The sequence below is a fragment of the Brassica napus genome, chromosome C5 (assembly GCF_020379485.1).
Source record: "Brassica napus cultivar Da-Ae chromosome C5, Da-Ae, whole genome shotgun sequence".
In the NCBI taxonomy this organism is placed as follows: Eukaryota; Viridiplantae; Streptophyta; class Magnoliopsida; order Brassicales; family Brassicaceae; genus Brassica; species Brassica napus.
This window is the reverse complement of record NC_063448.1, coordinates 17,965,971-17,980,894: the sequence shown is the minus strand read 5'-3', so window position 1 is coordinate 17,980,894 and position 14,924 is coordinate 17,965,971. Positions and strand designations below refer to the sequence as shown.

At 37.0% G+C, this 14,924-nt stretch overlaps 2 protein-coding genes across 2 annotated transcripts; one reads left to right on the top strand and one right to left on the bottom strand.

Annotated features, from left to right (window-relative positions):
• Positions 1–567: 567 nt before the first annotated feature.
• On the bottom strand, positions 568–2,353 carry LOC106397388 (mRNA turnover protein 4 homolog). Its single transcript, XM_013837972.3, has 8 exons — positions 2,206–2,353; positions 1,879–2,044; positions 1,691–1,781; positions 1,528–1,586; positions 1,369–1,429; positions 1,139–1,229; positions 984–1,060; positions 568–902 (listed from the first exon to the last, which is right to left on the bottom strand). The coding sequence occupies exons 1-8, from the start codon at positions 2,231–2,233 to the stop codon at positions 789–791; spliced, it is 687 nt and encodes a 228-aa protein (XP_013693426.1). The 5' UTR covers positions 2,234–2,353; the 3' UTR covers positions 568–788.
• A 7,221-nt stretch (positions 2,354–9,574) lies between these two features.
• Positions 9,575–10,937, top strand: LOC106398802. Its single transcript, XM_013839311.2, has 4 exons — positions 9,575–9,692; positions 9,748–9,986; positions 10,104–10,270; positions 10,322–10,937. The coding sequence occupies exons 1-4, from the start codon at positions 9,575–9,577 to the stop codon at positions 10,935–10,937; spliced, it is 1,140 nt and encodes a 379-aa protein (XP_013694765.1).
• The last annotated feature ends 3,987 nt before the right edge of the window (positions 10,938–14,924 follow it).

The window sequence follows — 14,924 nt, the reverse complement described above, 5'->3', positions numbered from 1 at the left end:
AACAAAAACATGGTTTCTTGGTTCGGTTTAATTTGATTCGGTTCGGTTTGTTTGGATTCAAAAAATATTAAACCAAACTACTTGATAATAGACTTTGGTTTGGTTCGGATCAGTTTCGATTCGGTTAGTTGGATTGATGAATATGCAAGTATGTAACCACTAGACTACTTAGATTAACATGTTAACTAATAAAATTTGTATATAAATTTTGTTCATATATTAAACAGGTAACCAAAATCGAACCAAAAAGCAGAAATTAATTTCATAAATACCTATTGGATACAAGAATGATTTATCCGATATACCCAGAACCGAATGGTTCCTACCCGAAACCGAACCAAATACCCAGGGCTAAAAGGAATGGTCTGATGTTTGGCTTGGATATACTTGTTGATACTCAATTTGATATATATTATATATGGAAAATCTTTTTTGTTATTACATAAATATTATATAGATAATAATATTATATGAAAAGTATGGTCTCAAATTGGGCTTGAAAAGTGTTTAATCATAGTATTTAGTCTAAATATCTGTACATGTTTCCTAAAAATTCGAGAGTGTTAATGAATAACAGGAAGTTAAGCTTTAAATGACTGATGTTGTATTTCAAGTCGAGAATACAAGGAACAGGGAACTCAAGAAGATAATCTGATATTCTACAGACACTAAAGCAACAAAACTTTGACATAAAACATCGAAGTGCAAACACAGAACCACAGAGCAAGCAGCATCCAAGTGTGTATGATATCATAGACTTAAAAGAGATGATCAAAATCATGGGGGCTTTAGGTTTCGACGTCTGAGAGATCCAAACCTTCACGGTAAAGCTCAAAGTCATTAGGGCTCCATCTGCAGACTAAGTTGAGTTTGAAAGTAGCCAACTTTATTCCCAACAGACGCTGCAAAATTATTTCATATAGCCCAAAGCATAAGCAAATTTTCAGAAAACAAAGAAAAAGAACAAAAGGCTTTTAATTTACCAAAATGCGAGAAGATTCTGGCGAAAGAGGCTTTCCTTCTTCACAAACTACAAAGTCTGAGAGCAACTCTACCGTACCTACATTATGTAATGAATCAGCAAAAGACATTATAACTTTGTGGATCAATATTTCTTTCAATACTTGTGCTTACAAACCTTTGTTGAGACGAACAGGCATACCCTGCTTCCTTAGAAACGGTTCCATCTCATGCGTGAATTGTTCTAGAGGACCTTCTTTCAGCTCAACCTGATCAATTCAAAACAGAGTTGTTCAGTAATTAAGATAAATAAGACATACAAAGTTCTTGAAATAACGGGGGGTCAATCTTGTTTGTTTATCTAGAGACACGCAAATATAAAGCTGGCATTAAGTTCTATATACGAACCGTTTCTACAGCAGTGCTTCCGGTCCTTGAAAAGTCTGAATCCTCATACGCGTTAAACAAGCTGCAATGCAATAAGAATAAGTATTTTGAGCCGTTACTAAAACAATAAGCAAAGCCAGGAGATAAATAGATACATTTCAAGCCCCGCAAATAGATTACCTTTCGACCTCTTCCTTTGGCATATCTGTAACAAGAAGTCCAGCATCACCGTGAAGCAGCTGAAACAACATCCCACAACATAATATGTTAAAAATGTAAATGACTGTAAAAAAAGGCCAAGTAATAGTATAAGATATCCATTGTAAGCAGCAGAGAACACAACCTTGGAGACTTTAAAGATGCCAGGACGGATTTCATCAGAAGCCGAACGACCAAGAGCAACCTGCATCACTTTGTTCGAACCCAGGAAGAACCTAAAACCAATAAGAAACCAAACAATATCACTAAACTACAAAATCAAAGATTGAAAGAAACAGATGCTAATCTATTCATGATTACAACAAAACAGACCTTCCAGTGTGCCTAAACTGGTTTCTAAACTCCTTGAATTTGATGTTTCTCATGTTCTCAAAAGAGAAAACATAGACAGATGTATGTTTTTCGACAGCCTCTCTGATTCCATTTACAATAATCTCCTTGTGCTCCCTTCCTTTCTTCTTTGTCTTCGACAAAGTAACTGCAGCAACAAAAGACTCAATCTACAAACTCTTTACAAACCCTAAACCCTTGACAGCGGCTATAAAACACACAGAGCTTTCCAGCTCAGTAACGAAGATGCTATCAGTTTCAAGACAATAGAACCATGAAATAGTGAAGGAAGAGAGAGAGAGTTCCGACCTGTTCTGTCTCGCTTTGATTTAGGCATGTCTTGTACTGATTGAAGCGAAAAGTGGGAGAGAGCAACCGAAGTAGAGACGGCTTTGCCTTCTTAATCAATTTTCTTTCACAAAAACTGAAACCCTCGTTCCCCGCTTTAGTTCGGTTTTTTTATTTCCGACCCGTGACTTAGCTTGACCCGGATTAGGCCCACTGTGATCCTAGCCGGCCCATTGTCAGAAATCTGGACCATTGTTTATATAAAATTACTTTTTTTTTGCAAACTTGTATATAAGTTACTTAATTTAAATCATTATATTTGACTAGGCATAGGCATTCGGGGTCCCAATCGGGTTTCGGTTTTATCCATTCGGGTTTATCAAAATCAACCCAATTCGGGTTATATAAAATTTCGGTTCGGCACCGGTACGGGTTCTATCGGGTTCGGGTCAGAGTTAGTAAATTTTCAAAGAACCAGTATAACCCATTGTACTTTCGGGTTTAGGTCCTAATCGGTTCTTCGGTTTAAAAATATCTGATTTGTACCTATTTTGTAACTAAAACATAAATGAAATCGGTTCTTCGGATTTAAAATACATGATTTGTACATATTTTAATAGCCAAAACATAAGTAAAATCGATTCAAAAATAAGAAAAAACATCAAACGTGATCATTCAAAATCAAGCAAAAGATAAACATAGTTAGTGATAGAAAGAAAACCAGATAAATGAAATCATAAAACAAAAACTAAGTTCTCATGAAATGAGAAACATTATTCAATGAAAACAAAACCCAAATCTAAAAATTTCAGGCTTCAACCGCCACATTCCACCATCAACCTTAATGTAATAGATAATTATTTTAGAAGTCCAAAATATTATCCAAATTATCTAAAATATCTTAAAGTATTTTGGATACATATTAAGAATTAAGATCATATTTGGTAGACGTTCTTTTTGTGATTTTAAATGTTTCGGGTTTTATCGGATATCCATTTAAATTCGGGTTCGGTTCGGATAATACCCATAACCCAAAATACCAAAAAAACAGGATCTATTCGGTATTTATGTCGGGTTTGGATCGGTTCGGATTCATTTTTATCGGATCGGGTTCGGTTCGGATTTTCGGGTTTGGTTTATTTGCACAGCCCTATATTTGACTAATAAAAATTATATAAAGATTCTTTTGTACTTATTTCTTATTTTTCATATTTCATATTATATTTTTTTTATTAAGTTTGTTATGGATACGAATTTTGTCCCAACCTAAAAACATATATACATCAAAGTTTACATGTAACAAACAGAAGAAAGGTTTGAGTTATCAATCCATGAAGACATTGGTCTTCAAGGCCTTGTACTTAATTCAGAATGATACAGAAGTAAATATAAACAACATAAATTGCTATCCAGAATTATTCGTTTTCGTCAAATGGTTCGTTTTCGTCAAATGGTTCGTTTTCGTTCTAGTTTGGCTGGTAGCTCGAGTTTTAAAATCCGAATAATACTTTTCTTAACTTCTTTCGGTAGTCGTAGTAATCCACAAAGTGACAAAAGATTACGAGAATCAAATCAAACTTGTACAGTATTTAATATAAAACGGATTGACATGATATAAACATGATATATCAACAATAAAACAGAAATGATTAACTTATACTAGTAAATTAACAATAAACAAACAAGATGCTGAAACGTTTTAAGCAAAATAAATAATGAAATCTATTACCACCGAAGAAGTAGTTTTGGTGAAATTTGTTCTAAGCACCATCAAACAAATTCGAATTGTTAATAATTAGAATCGACTAAAAATTAAGTATTTATAGAAAATAAAATCTTCTACGAGAAAAATAAATTCCAGCAAAAAAGAAGTTATCCTAAAAAAAAATGAGAATTTGAGTCTAAAACTAAAAGAATCTATAAAACTGAATCTTATTAATTAACCACCAAATTCAAGAAAGACCTAAAAAGGAAAAAAGTACCACCTAATAAGAGAAACTATTAGGGTTAGTTGTCGGATTTTTGATGAGCCGCTTTCCCTTGGTTCGTCGGTCCACAACTTCGAGGCGGTGGCACGGGTGTTGCGTTTTGTCACTTGGTTGATTCACAGTTTGGAGGCTTGATTCTCAGCTCGGTAAGGTGAGGGGTGGGTTCGGTGATGTACAGAGTAGACTCGGCGCTTGGGTGGCTCTTCGTCCTGACTCGCCCTTGTGAACTTTAGGGATACCCTTCGAAGACGTACCTGAGCGCATAAAGCGGATGTGGGTTCGCCGGAATGACTCTAGTGATGCGTGTGTTGTACTATCCAGATGTCATTAAGAATCGTCGATGGTTTGGTCAGAGGAAGGATAGGAGGCGCTTCACCTTGACAAGCGGAGCCTCGACATCGGCGTGAAGGCGACCTGAAGGAGGAGCCGTTTCTCCGGTTCTCGGAGGTGGAGCGTGGTGGGTCTTAAGCTCTTCTGTGTGGTCTATGGGAGAGGGTCAGAGGCTCATGTGTACATGTTTAGGAGTGTGGCATTCGCAGTACCGACCATTGGAAAATCCGGTAGTTGCACTCCTTCCCTTGCTCTACAGGTTCCGACTTGAGCGTGGATGGAGCCAACATCTCAACCCGATTTTCACAGACTCAAAACCTCTGTTTTTTGTCATGGACTCGCCTAAGTGGAATATGCACCTTTCAGGTGTTGAGGTAACTGGCCGAGCGTACACTTCCAATTCTCATGTTCCAGTTACTACGAGCTCTAAATGGAATTCCACTCTAGGAGTTTTTCAAGATTAAAGAACATGTTTTGTAATCTGTTTTTTAGTGGTAGAATTAGGTGGTTTAAGAGGCGGTTCATTCCGGGTCTCGGGACGATCTAGTTCTCGCAGTGGTGAAAAATACATCAATGTACTCTAGGTTGCACTGGATCCGAGCGAGAGATCACCTAGTGAGTGTTCCAGGGTGTTGATAAGATGAATTGTTGTATGTGGGGTAAAACTGTTGTGGTCAAAAAATTTGTACCAATTTATCAGTGAATGAAATAGTCGATGTTTGAGACAAAAAAAAATAAGAGAAACTATTATTTTATAACTCCTTGCCTACGAAAAATGCTGGACACCGCGCAGAGTCAAAATATGCAAGTTCCATTTTTGTTGTCTTTTCGACGCTTGAGAGTCTGATGAGTCCGCTAATCTAAAAATGAAATTTAAAAGATTTGTTTTTCTTTTGTTTTTGGACATAAAAAAGTCTCAAGTCAATATGTCAATGTTACCTAAACCACCAAAAACCATACTTCAAAATATTGAATAATTCTTGTAGTCCTTTAAAAAAAAGAAACTGGTGTCATAGAATCAAAACTAAAATCTCATATATATTAATAGAGAAACATTTAAAAAGTTATAACATTTAGTTTGTATTAATTAAAAAGTGTCATGCTGAGTTGTCACCTAATTAGAATGTTAATTTTGTTTACGCGGCTAAAATTGATAATTTTGCTAGTCCAAAAATTAAATTGATAGGGAATGTATAGTATGTCCATTATGGACCATTCATTTATCAAATTGAAATTATTATATATTCTTTCTTTAAATAAAACATACGAAATTATCTAATGTGATTAATATATATGACAACTAATGATTTTAAATAATAAAAATTTGCCAACAATCTGTATACTTTCTATCATTTTTGTTTAATTATTTATTATTAAAATAAATTACACAATTACGTTAATCAAATAATAAAAATTTAGATTTTTTGTATATGTTGTACTTTGAATTTTTCAAAACGAGTATAAATTATTAAAACTATTAAAAGTCTCACATAAACTTTTGTAATCAAAGTTTAATTTTTTTTCTACAATAAGATACAATGATTATAAAATCATATGAATAAATAATTTTATTTTAATAGGTGTTTATGTTAATATATATATATATATATATATATATATATATATATATATATATATTTCATACCATTTAAATTAAACTATACGTCATATGAAAATACATATTTATATTTTGATATATGCGTTGAACATATATTGAAAAATTAATATTTTAATTTTGAAATCTTCATTGTTTTTTAAATGATTATAAATTATTGAAACCACTAAACATTCCACATTAAAAAAAATCGTTGGTGTAGAAACCTCATTTAATAAATATTCAATTAAAAATATACTTTATATCTATGTTAATATCATTTAAATTTAATTATGTATCATATACGATAGATAAGATTGATTGTTTTGATTTCTTTACCCTAAAATGATTGCGAATAAACAAGAACGGTCGTTTAATTTATATGCGCACACCAATTTATTACATAATAGTAACTGATTTCTTAGTTATTTAATATATAATTATTATTTTATTATTTCATAATATGCAGAAAAATATAAAATATTTATTTTGCACAAGTCGCGGATCTTAACCTAAGTATGTATTTTTTTAATAATTTTAAATCTTAAACATTTTCTAAATCTCATGCCAAAACAAAATAACGAATGGAGAATAAACTGAAAAATCAATATTTATATCGAGCAATAACCAAAATGAAAAAATGACACAAAAATGAGAAAAATATTGAAGATAGATAGAACTGGCACGTGAACGTAAACTTTCCATAACCATAATTAACTTTTAAATTGCTAAATCATGATATAAAATCGAGCTGACATAGTTTCATGGGTGTGTTATGGGAGTGGGCAGAGTATAAGTTTTAATTGTAGAAGTGGGTCGGCCCAAGTTTTTATTGGCGTTTTGCATACCTAGTGGAGAGATAAATAATCGATGACACTTTTAACCTTTTGACCCATGAACTTTATGTAAATAACCCACAAAACTTAACCTTCTCGGCTCATGAAAATCAACCCAAAGACTTTCCCACACGTGCGAAATTTTCCGGCTCCGATCAAGCGCATGACCTTCTTTTTCTTTAATTTCGTCGGTTTTTGTGAAACAATTTTTTCACCTCGGTAAATCTTGGTTGTTTTACCCATTTTTTGGCGCCAAAATTTGTTCGTACAACGGTCTGTGATTATACTAATAAAATAAGTTGTGGATGGTGTTAATTGATAATTGTGAGAAATAATCAAGTCTGGTGGATAATATAAAGAAACCCTAGTACAAGAACAGTTGTTCGGCGAAATGCATCCACCAGATCTGAAAATGTTGGAAACTAATAGCGGTTTACGCGGCTCTGATGGAAGTTTTGGTGGTAAAGCTCAGGTGACCGGTAGCAACAGCACCTTAGGTACACTGTTATCTCCCTTCCAAATAACCGAATCTCTGCGTTTTTGATTGTTCCAATTTAATTTTACTTGTTTGTTGGGGTATAGGAATCTCAACTTCACAGGTTGTCGTTATGGCTGGTCGGTGGATAAGGTATGATAATGGTGCTTGAGATTTCAAGATAGATAATGATAGAATGGGTAGAGCGGTTGACTGCTCTACAATCAAAGGCGTTTGCGGGTTGAAAGATAGTATTCTTGCTATTGGCTTATTGATGGAGACAGTGAAATGGTTGGTAAAGGGGCGGCACCAGTGGAGATAGCAACCGACACTGATTATAAGATATTCAAGCCTCTTCACCGGACAGACAAATCTTTTAATGTTTTCGTCACATTTGGAGAGATTGTTGGAGGAGAAATGATATTTTTAAGGTCTGAACGAGACATTTTCACGCAATAGAATGCAATGGCCGGAATTGTTGTTGATGATGAAAATTTAATAAAGCAAGTAGAAGCCATTGAAGCAGCTATTGGATTAAACTCAGAGGCGGCTGAAGTGGGAGGTTCCAAGGATAGTAGAGCAGCTGCAGATGCCGTTTGTGGGGTTAATATGGCTTCGGAGAATATGAGTCAACATAGCTGTGGAGAACATATATTAGTGGAACGCGGAAAAAACAAGCAGGCTAACATTGAAGTGGCGTCAGGAGAAATTGAAAGGTGGCAAAGGAGGAAACAAAGGAGATGACATTGGAAATGTAGCTGGTTGCGCGTAAATGGATGTTGACAATGGAAAGGGTAATGATTATGATGTTGGAGAAGATGAAGATGAAGATGACGGCGACTATGATTATAATTACTGGCATGAATTTGTTCGAAAAGATTGTGAGACAGACGAAGATGACGATTTTGATGGATGTCCACCAAAAGGATGGCGTGGTGGACGGTCTGATCTTAACGGTTATGAGCGTTCTGTAGCGAGGGGTGGTAGAGGTCAAGGGTCTGGAAAACCGGCGTCTGGTAGAGGCCAACAATCAAGGGTTACTGGTGGATCTTCATCTAGCAAAAATCGTAGCAATATGAGGTGTTACGTAGACATGACAGGTGATCAAAGAGATTTTTTATGTACCTCTCGAATCGTTGACGTTGCGTACACCCAAGAAACTGATATCAGCTTAGGCGTCGATGTTGTTCATGCAACTCCAGCAAAAGATAGGAACCAACTAAATCACGAAGAAAATTCTGTTTATCGTCGTTTGACCGAATCTACCTCTGGAACAGTAAGGTGTGCACTGACCTTTGAAACCGGTACCGTCGAAACTGTCGATGTTGTTGTGGTTACACCACCACAACAAAACAAGAAACACAACCGCGTGATCGAAGATGATGAAGAGTTTGTTGATCCTCCTCTCACAGAAACTGTAAAAGTGTGCAATTCCACCCGTGCTAGTGATGAAACACATTCCGGCGAAAGTGCTGTTAATGTTCTTGTTTCACCACTAAAACAGTACAAAAACCAGACAGATGAAAAAGACACCGGGGAAAGTGATGATGCTGTTTTCGTTACTCCACCGAAGCAATAAAACAAACACAATCGTGTTATCGAAGCTGGTGATGAGTATGTAGATCCTCCTCTCACAGAAACTACAAAAGTTTGCAATTCCACCAGTGCTAGTGATGAAACACATTCCGGCGAAAATGCTGTTAATGTTCTTGTTTCACCACTAAAACAGTACAAAAATCACACAGATGAAAAAGAGACCGGGGAAAGTGATGATGCTGTTCTCGTTACTCCACCGAAGCAATACAACAAACACAACCGTGTTATCGAAGCTGATTATGAGTTTGTTGATCCTCCTGTCATCCAAACTACAGAATTCGATGGTGGAGAATCATTCACCCCAGGAAAACACTTTCCATCTACCTCTGTGTTCGTAGATGATAATCTGTTTGTTGATCCTCCTGTCACCGAGGGTATAGAAGTTCAGGGTGGAGAGGCTTTCATGAAAGGGATACAAGTTTTAGAAATGTATGGATATGATGAAGTAGTTCCCGTGTTTAATGATATGGAAGGAAGCGGTTTCCAACCGCATGATATCAACTACAGTAAGGAGGACTCGAATATATATGTTGGAAGGATGTTTAAGGATAAAGCGTAGTTCAAGTTGACGATGTCGATCTATGCACTCGCGAAGGTGTGCATGTTCAAATTCAGGCATTGCAAACGCTTCGTGACGGCTAAATGCGTTGATAAACAGTGTAGTTGGAGGGTAATGTCTAAGCAACTGGGTGATTTTCCTACGTATGTTGTGAAGAAGGCAATTTGTGGGACATGTATGCACAGCTGAAGTTCGAAAGCAGTACAAAAAACATGGAACATCTAGAGTGCTTGCAGCTCTTTTGCGGTCAAAATACGAAAGACTCCAAGGTGGACCTCGTGCTATGGAACTGCCAGAAATACTGCGAACTGAATTCAACTATACATGCACATACTGGAAAGCTTGGAAAGCTAAAGAACTAGCTATTGCGTCTGCCCAAGGAACAGAGGAGATGTCTTACAAAATACTACCACAGTACTTTCACGTACTGAAGTACGCAAATCCTGGAACAATCACTAATATTAAAACCGAACATGATAAAGAAGGGAAAACGAGGTTCAAGTATGCATTCATGTCACTGAAGGCTTGTATCGATGGGTAGAAGCATTTGCGGAAAGTCCTTGTGGTGGACGGAACCCACATGTTTGGGAAATACAAAGGGGTTTTGCTTAGTTCTAGCGGCCAAGACGCAGACTGCCGCGCATTCCCTATTGCTTTCGCAGTAGTTGATAGCGAGAACTCGGATTCTTGGAAGTGGTTCTTCGAAAGGTTGTCTATAATTGTAGAAGATAGTTGTGAATTAACAATAATTTCCGACAGATGCGCCGCAATATTTGCAGCTAATGATAGATGGTATCCGCGTGCACACCATGGTATTTGTCTTGAACACCTTAAGCGTAACGTGGCAGAAAAGTACAAAAGACTGCAGCAGAAGGATATGGTCGCCAGCGCCGGAGAGGCATTCAAAGTTTCCAAGTTTGAAAAGCTCTATGAGCTAATAAAGCTTACGGATTGGAGATGTTGGGATTATTTAGAAAAAATTCACCGCAAGTTATGGAAACGTTCACATTTTGAAGGAAAGAGATATAACATGATGACTTCAAATATAGCGGAATCGTTGAATCATACACTGCTGCCAGCCCGTGAAAGTCCTATAGTGGCACTGATGGAGTTTATTAGACGAATGTTGACTCGATGGTTTGAGAGCAGGCACTGCAAGATCAGTAAAATGACTGGAATTGTTCCTAAATTAATCAAGCAAATACTGGTCGAACAGTTAGTGTTGTCTACTGGCCTTCTTGTTTTGCCATGTTCCACTTGGGTATTCGAAGTTACACACAAGGCAACTGTTTTTGGTTTTTCTGTTGATTTGAAAAACGAGCTTGCTCCTGCCTTGAATTCCAGATGCTCGGGCTGCCATGCCGACATGCTATAGCCGTTTCTTCTTATCGAAACATGGAGTACAACTTTTTTGTTTCACAATGCCATGTGAAAGATACTTGGTCTGAAATAGTTAAGGGTATCATAGTACCAGTTTCAAATCCAGAGGATATCCATATTTCAGCAGATATACTAAAGCTCCGGCTTTTTCCACCAATGACCGAAAGAACGAAGGGAAGGCCATGCATTAAAAGGAAACTGTCATCCAGAGAGGTTCCGGTAAAACCTTTTTTTTCCGTTTCCAAAAAAAATATTTATCGAAACGCATTGTTCGCCTTCCATTTTTAACTACTTTCCGTTTATTGGAGGGGCCGAGGAAAAAGAAGAAGGCGAATAAGTGTTCCAGGTGTTTTAAAGAAAGTCACAAGAAGACTACATGCAGGGAACCAGTGCCCTGATCTTAGTAACGAGGATACCGTTTTTTGGAACTAGGAGGAACCTTTATTTACATTTAGAATATCATTGTATTTTGGTGCTAGGATGAACCCATTATTTTGGAACTGATTGTATTTTGGAACTACGATTAACCGTTCTTTTTGGTATATCCGGTCGTTTGTTGAAAACTCATGATATAAGTGTCATAAAGCAGTTTTACTTTAATTCAATTATATAAGTGTGATAAAGGGTTTGGTGTTTTCGGTTTACGGTTTAGGGATCAAGGTTTAAGGTTTAGACTTTAAGGTTTAGGGTTTAGGGTTATCAGAACTAAGGAAAACAAAAGAAAAGAGTTTACACAACCTACATTTAATTGACTTCTATCTAAACGCACTTTATAATTTTTGTTGAAGTAGACAAATGAAATTTACAAGGTAGTTGGACCTCCATACGTGTAATTTAATGAAACCAAATTTTGTGTTTCCTTCTTTGGCAACAAAATGTTTTCAGCTCTAGGGTGAGTTTAGTGGTTATGTCATGCCTATAGGATGCCATTAACTTTCATGTACTGCGGTTAGGTTTCGAATATTGGTTGGACAATTACTTTTGTATTAAAGTCAGACAACTGCTAATAAAACTTCCTCTATTTAAGTTATTGTTATAAATCTTCAATAAACTCATTGGACATCAAAAACCCTTCCTACCACAAATCTTAAAAATATGCCTAAGCCACAAATCACAAATTTTCCAGACGAAATAATGTCCAAAATTATTGAGCATCTTGGAAAGGAATCAGCATGGTACCTTGGACCTTTCATGCAGACTGGGAAACGTGGGTACGGACTTGTCCATCAACCATCCATCTTAAAGAGGTGCAACGTGACTCCTATTGTAGACGAAACTCCATTTGCAATCGAGTACTTTGGTAATTTTCGAACCTTCTTCCTAAAGTGCGTTGAGGTTGGCAATGTAGAAGCGATATACTATGAAGGTCTCCATCGATCAACTTCTTTAGGGGTTGAGGAGGGAATCAAAGTCTTGGAGGCAAATGTTCCGAAGCATGGATTATCAACCCTAGCTGTTGGGATATTCTACGTATGCCTTGGTAAAGAATGGAAGCCACCAATGTGTTTGAGGAGTTCGCAGCAAATCATAATCTTGACCTTAAATCGAACGCCATATTTGAGATGGGAGATGAGTTACAGTCGAGATTGTGGTCGTTCCATCCCCCATTATCGAACACATACGAGAAAACCTTCAAATTTCGAGAAGATGACTTTCTCGCCTCTCCTTCATGTCTATATCGCCATGCACACACCATGGATTTAGAAGGAAGCTGCAAAAACTGCCGGCTATTTTGGGTATGCCTCAATTAGGCATGGGCGTTTGGGTCTTCAGGTCGGGTTCGGGCCGGTTTCTTTCGGGTCTAGGTCTTTTCGGGTCCGGGTCTTTTCGGGTCCTAAATATTTAGACCCAATAGGTACTTAGAAATTTTCGGTTCGGGTTCGGGTCGGTTCTTCTCTGGTCCGGGTCGGTTCGGGTCTATAATTAAAATACCCATAATTTTTTGGGCCATATCGGGTCCGAGTATTTAGGATTTGAAAAGGACATGATATACCCAATTCCATCAACTTTAGTTGAATATTTGTCATATATATCTAAAATTTTACAAAACAACTTAAATGAAACTATTAATAATTAAAATAAAACATTTTAAAACTCTAAATTTTACATTTTAAATCTTTATATTACTTAAAAATGTTAAAAAATAATAACAAATGTTGTTAACAAAAGATATTTCGACTAAATCATAAAATAATATATATAAAATAGAACACAAAAACATCATAGTTTTAGATATACATGTTTTTAAGTCGGGTACAAATCGGTTCTTATCGGGTCGGATTTATTCGGATTGGTTCTTTTCGGGTCCGGGTCTATTCGGGTCGGTTCCTTTTCGGTTCCGGTTCTTTCGGGTAAAAAAAATTTAGACCCAAAAGGTACTTGTAAATTTTTGGTCCGGTTTCGGGTCGGGTATTTTTGGGTCGGTTCCGGTTCAGGCCCAGGCCTAGTCTTAATATTTCGAAACTGTTGTAAAAGGAGCGACTAGCAAGAAAAGAACCACTTAACCAGCAGATTCGATTATCTATGTTTAATATTTATAAGTGCGCATGTACTTTCATGTTATCTTTTCCAACAAATTCCTAAATAGATTCAGCTCAATCTTTAAGCTCTATGCTCTGTTTAATGTTATCTTTGTTTTCTTGTTTACTATCTTCCCGGATTATTCCCGGACACCTTGTTCGAAAAGTCGTACACTATGTTTTAAAATAAGATAAAGTCAGTTATAATTACTTCAAAATTAGGCTCAAGTAATTACGAAGAGAACTTGTACGCTTCGGTCAAATATAAAGTATACACCTAGGTTTGTATTAACGTACACGAAGTTGATAATGAAATTCAATAAGTTCTACATCCCGTACTATTATGTTAAAGAGAAACAATCACTACAAACTTCCGAGAAGCTAGCTTTACAACATGTGCGAAATTTTGAGACATAACCAATGAAGCCAGCAGTTCTTGCACAAGTTTTCTTCATGTACAGTGTTAGAATGGGCGAGAAAGTCAGCCTGTGGAAATTTTAGGGTTCTACCGTATATGTGTTTAAAAATGGCGCATGGAACGACAACAATCTCGTCTCTAGCTCATCTCCAATCTCAAATATTGCCTCAGATTTAAGGTCAACGCCATTCCCTGCCAACTGCTGAAACATAGTGATTGCTTCCATCTCTTTACCAAGACACAGGTAAAATATGCCCACAGCTAAGGTTGATAATACATGTGTAGGTACATTTCCCCCCAAGACATTGATTCCCTCCTCAACCCCTAAAGTTGTTGATCGGTGGAGACCTTCATAGTACACCGCGACTATGTTGCCAACATCAATGCACTTAAGGAAGAAGTTTTGAAAATTACTAATATTTCCAATTTGGCAGGGACTTTCGTTTACCATAGCAGTGTCGTTGCACCTCTTTAAGATTGATGGATCATGGACTAGTTCGTATCCGCGTATCCCAGCCCGCATGAAAGCTCCAAGGTACAATGCTGATTCCTCTTGTTGGGGTCAAAAACGGTTACGACGAAGTTAACGTCCAAATCCCCGAAGAAGAAAAACGTAGAAAATTTTTTCGACAAATATTTTTCGAAATAGATTCTTCTTTATGAAAAACCTTTGCGGAAGAAATGCGAATCATCCGACAAGAGCTCGAGAAGGATCGTTACGCAGCGACCAAACGTATGCTCCGCTCGGCCGCTACGTAGCGACCGAGTTCGAGCCAAAAATCAGTCGCTGCGTAGCGACCAAACGCCCATTCCGCTCGGTCGCTACGTAGCGACCGAGCTCGAACCAAAGTTCGGTCGCTACATAGCGACCGAGCTCTTCTGAAACATCGATACGACATCAGTCCATGCATTCTCGTCTACCCTTCCAATCTATCCCCCGAATACCGTAGCGAACCCATCTCACATTCCCCGCCATTTCTAAATTATCAATCAAACTTTACCGTTAACACCGCGGAAAGTTCATTCTTTATCGGAAGAAGCTGTA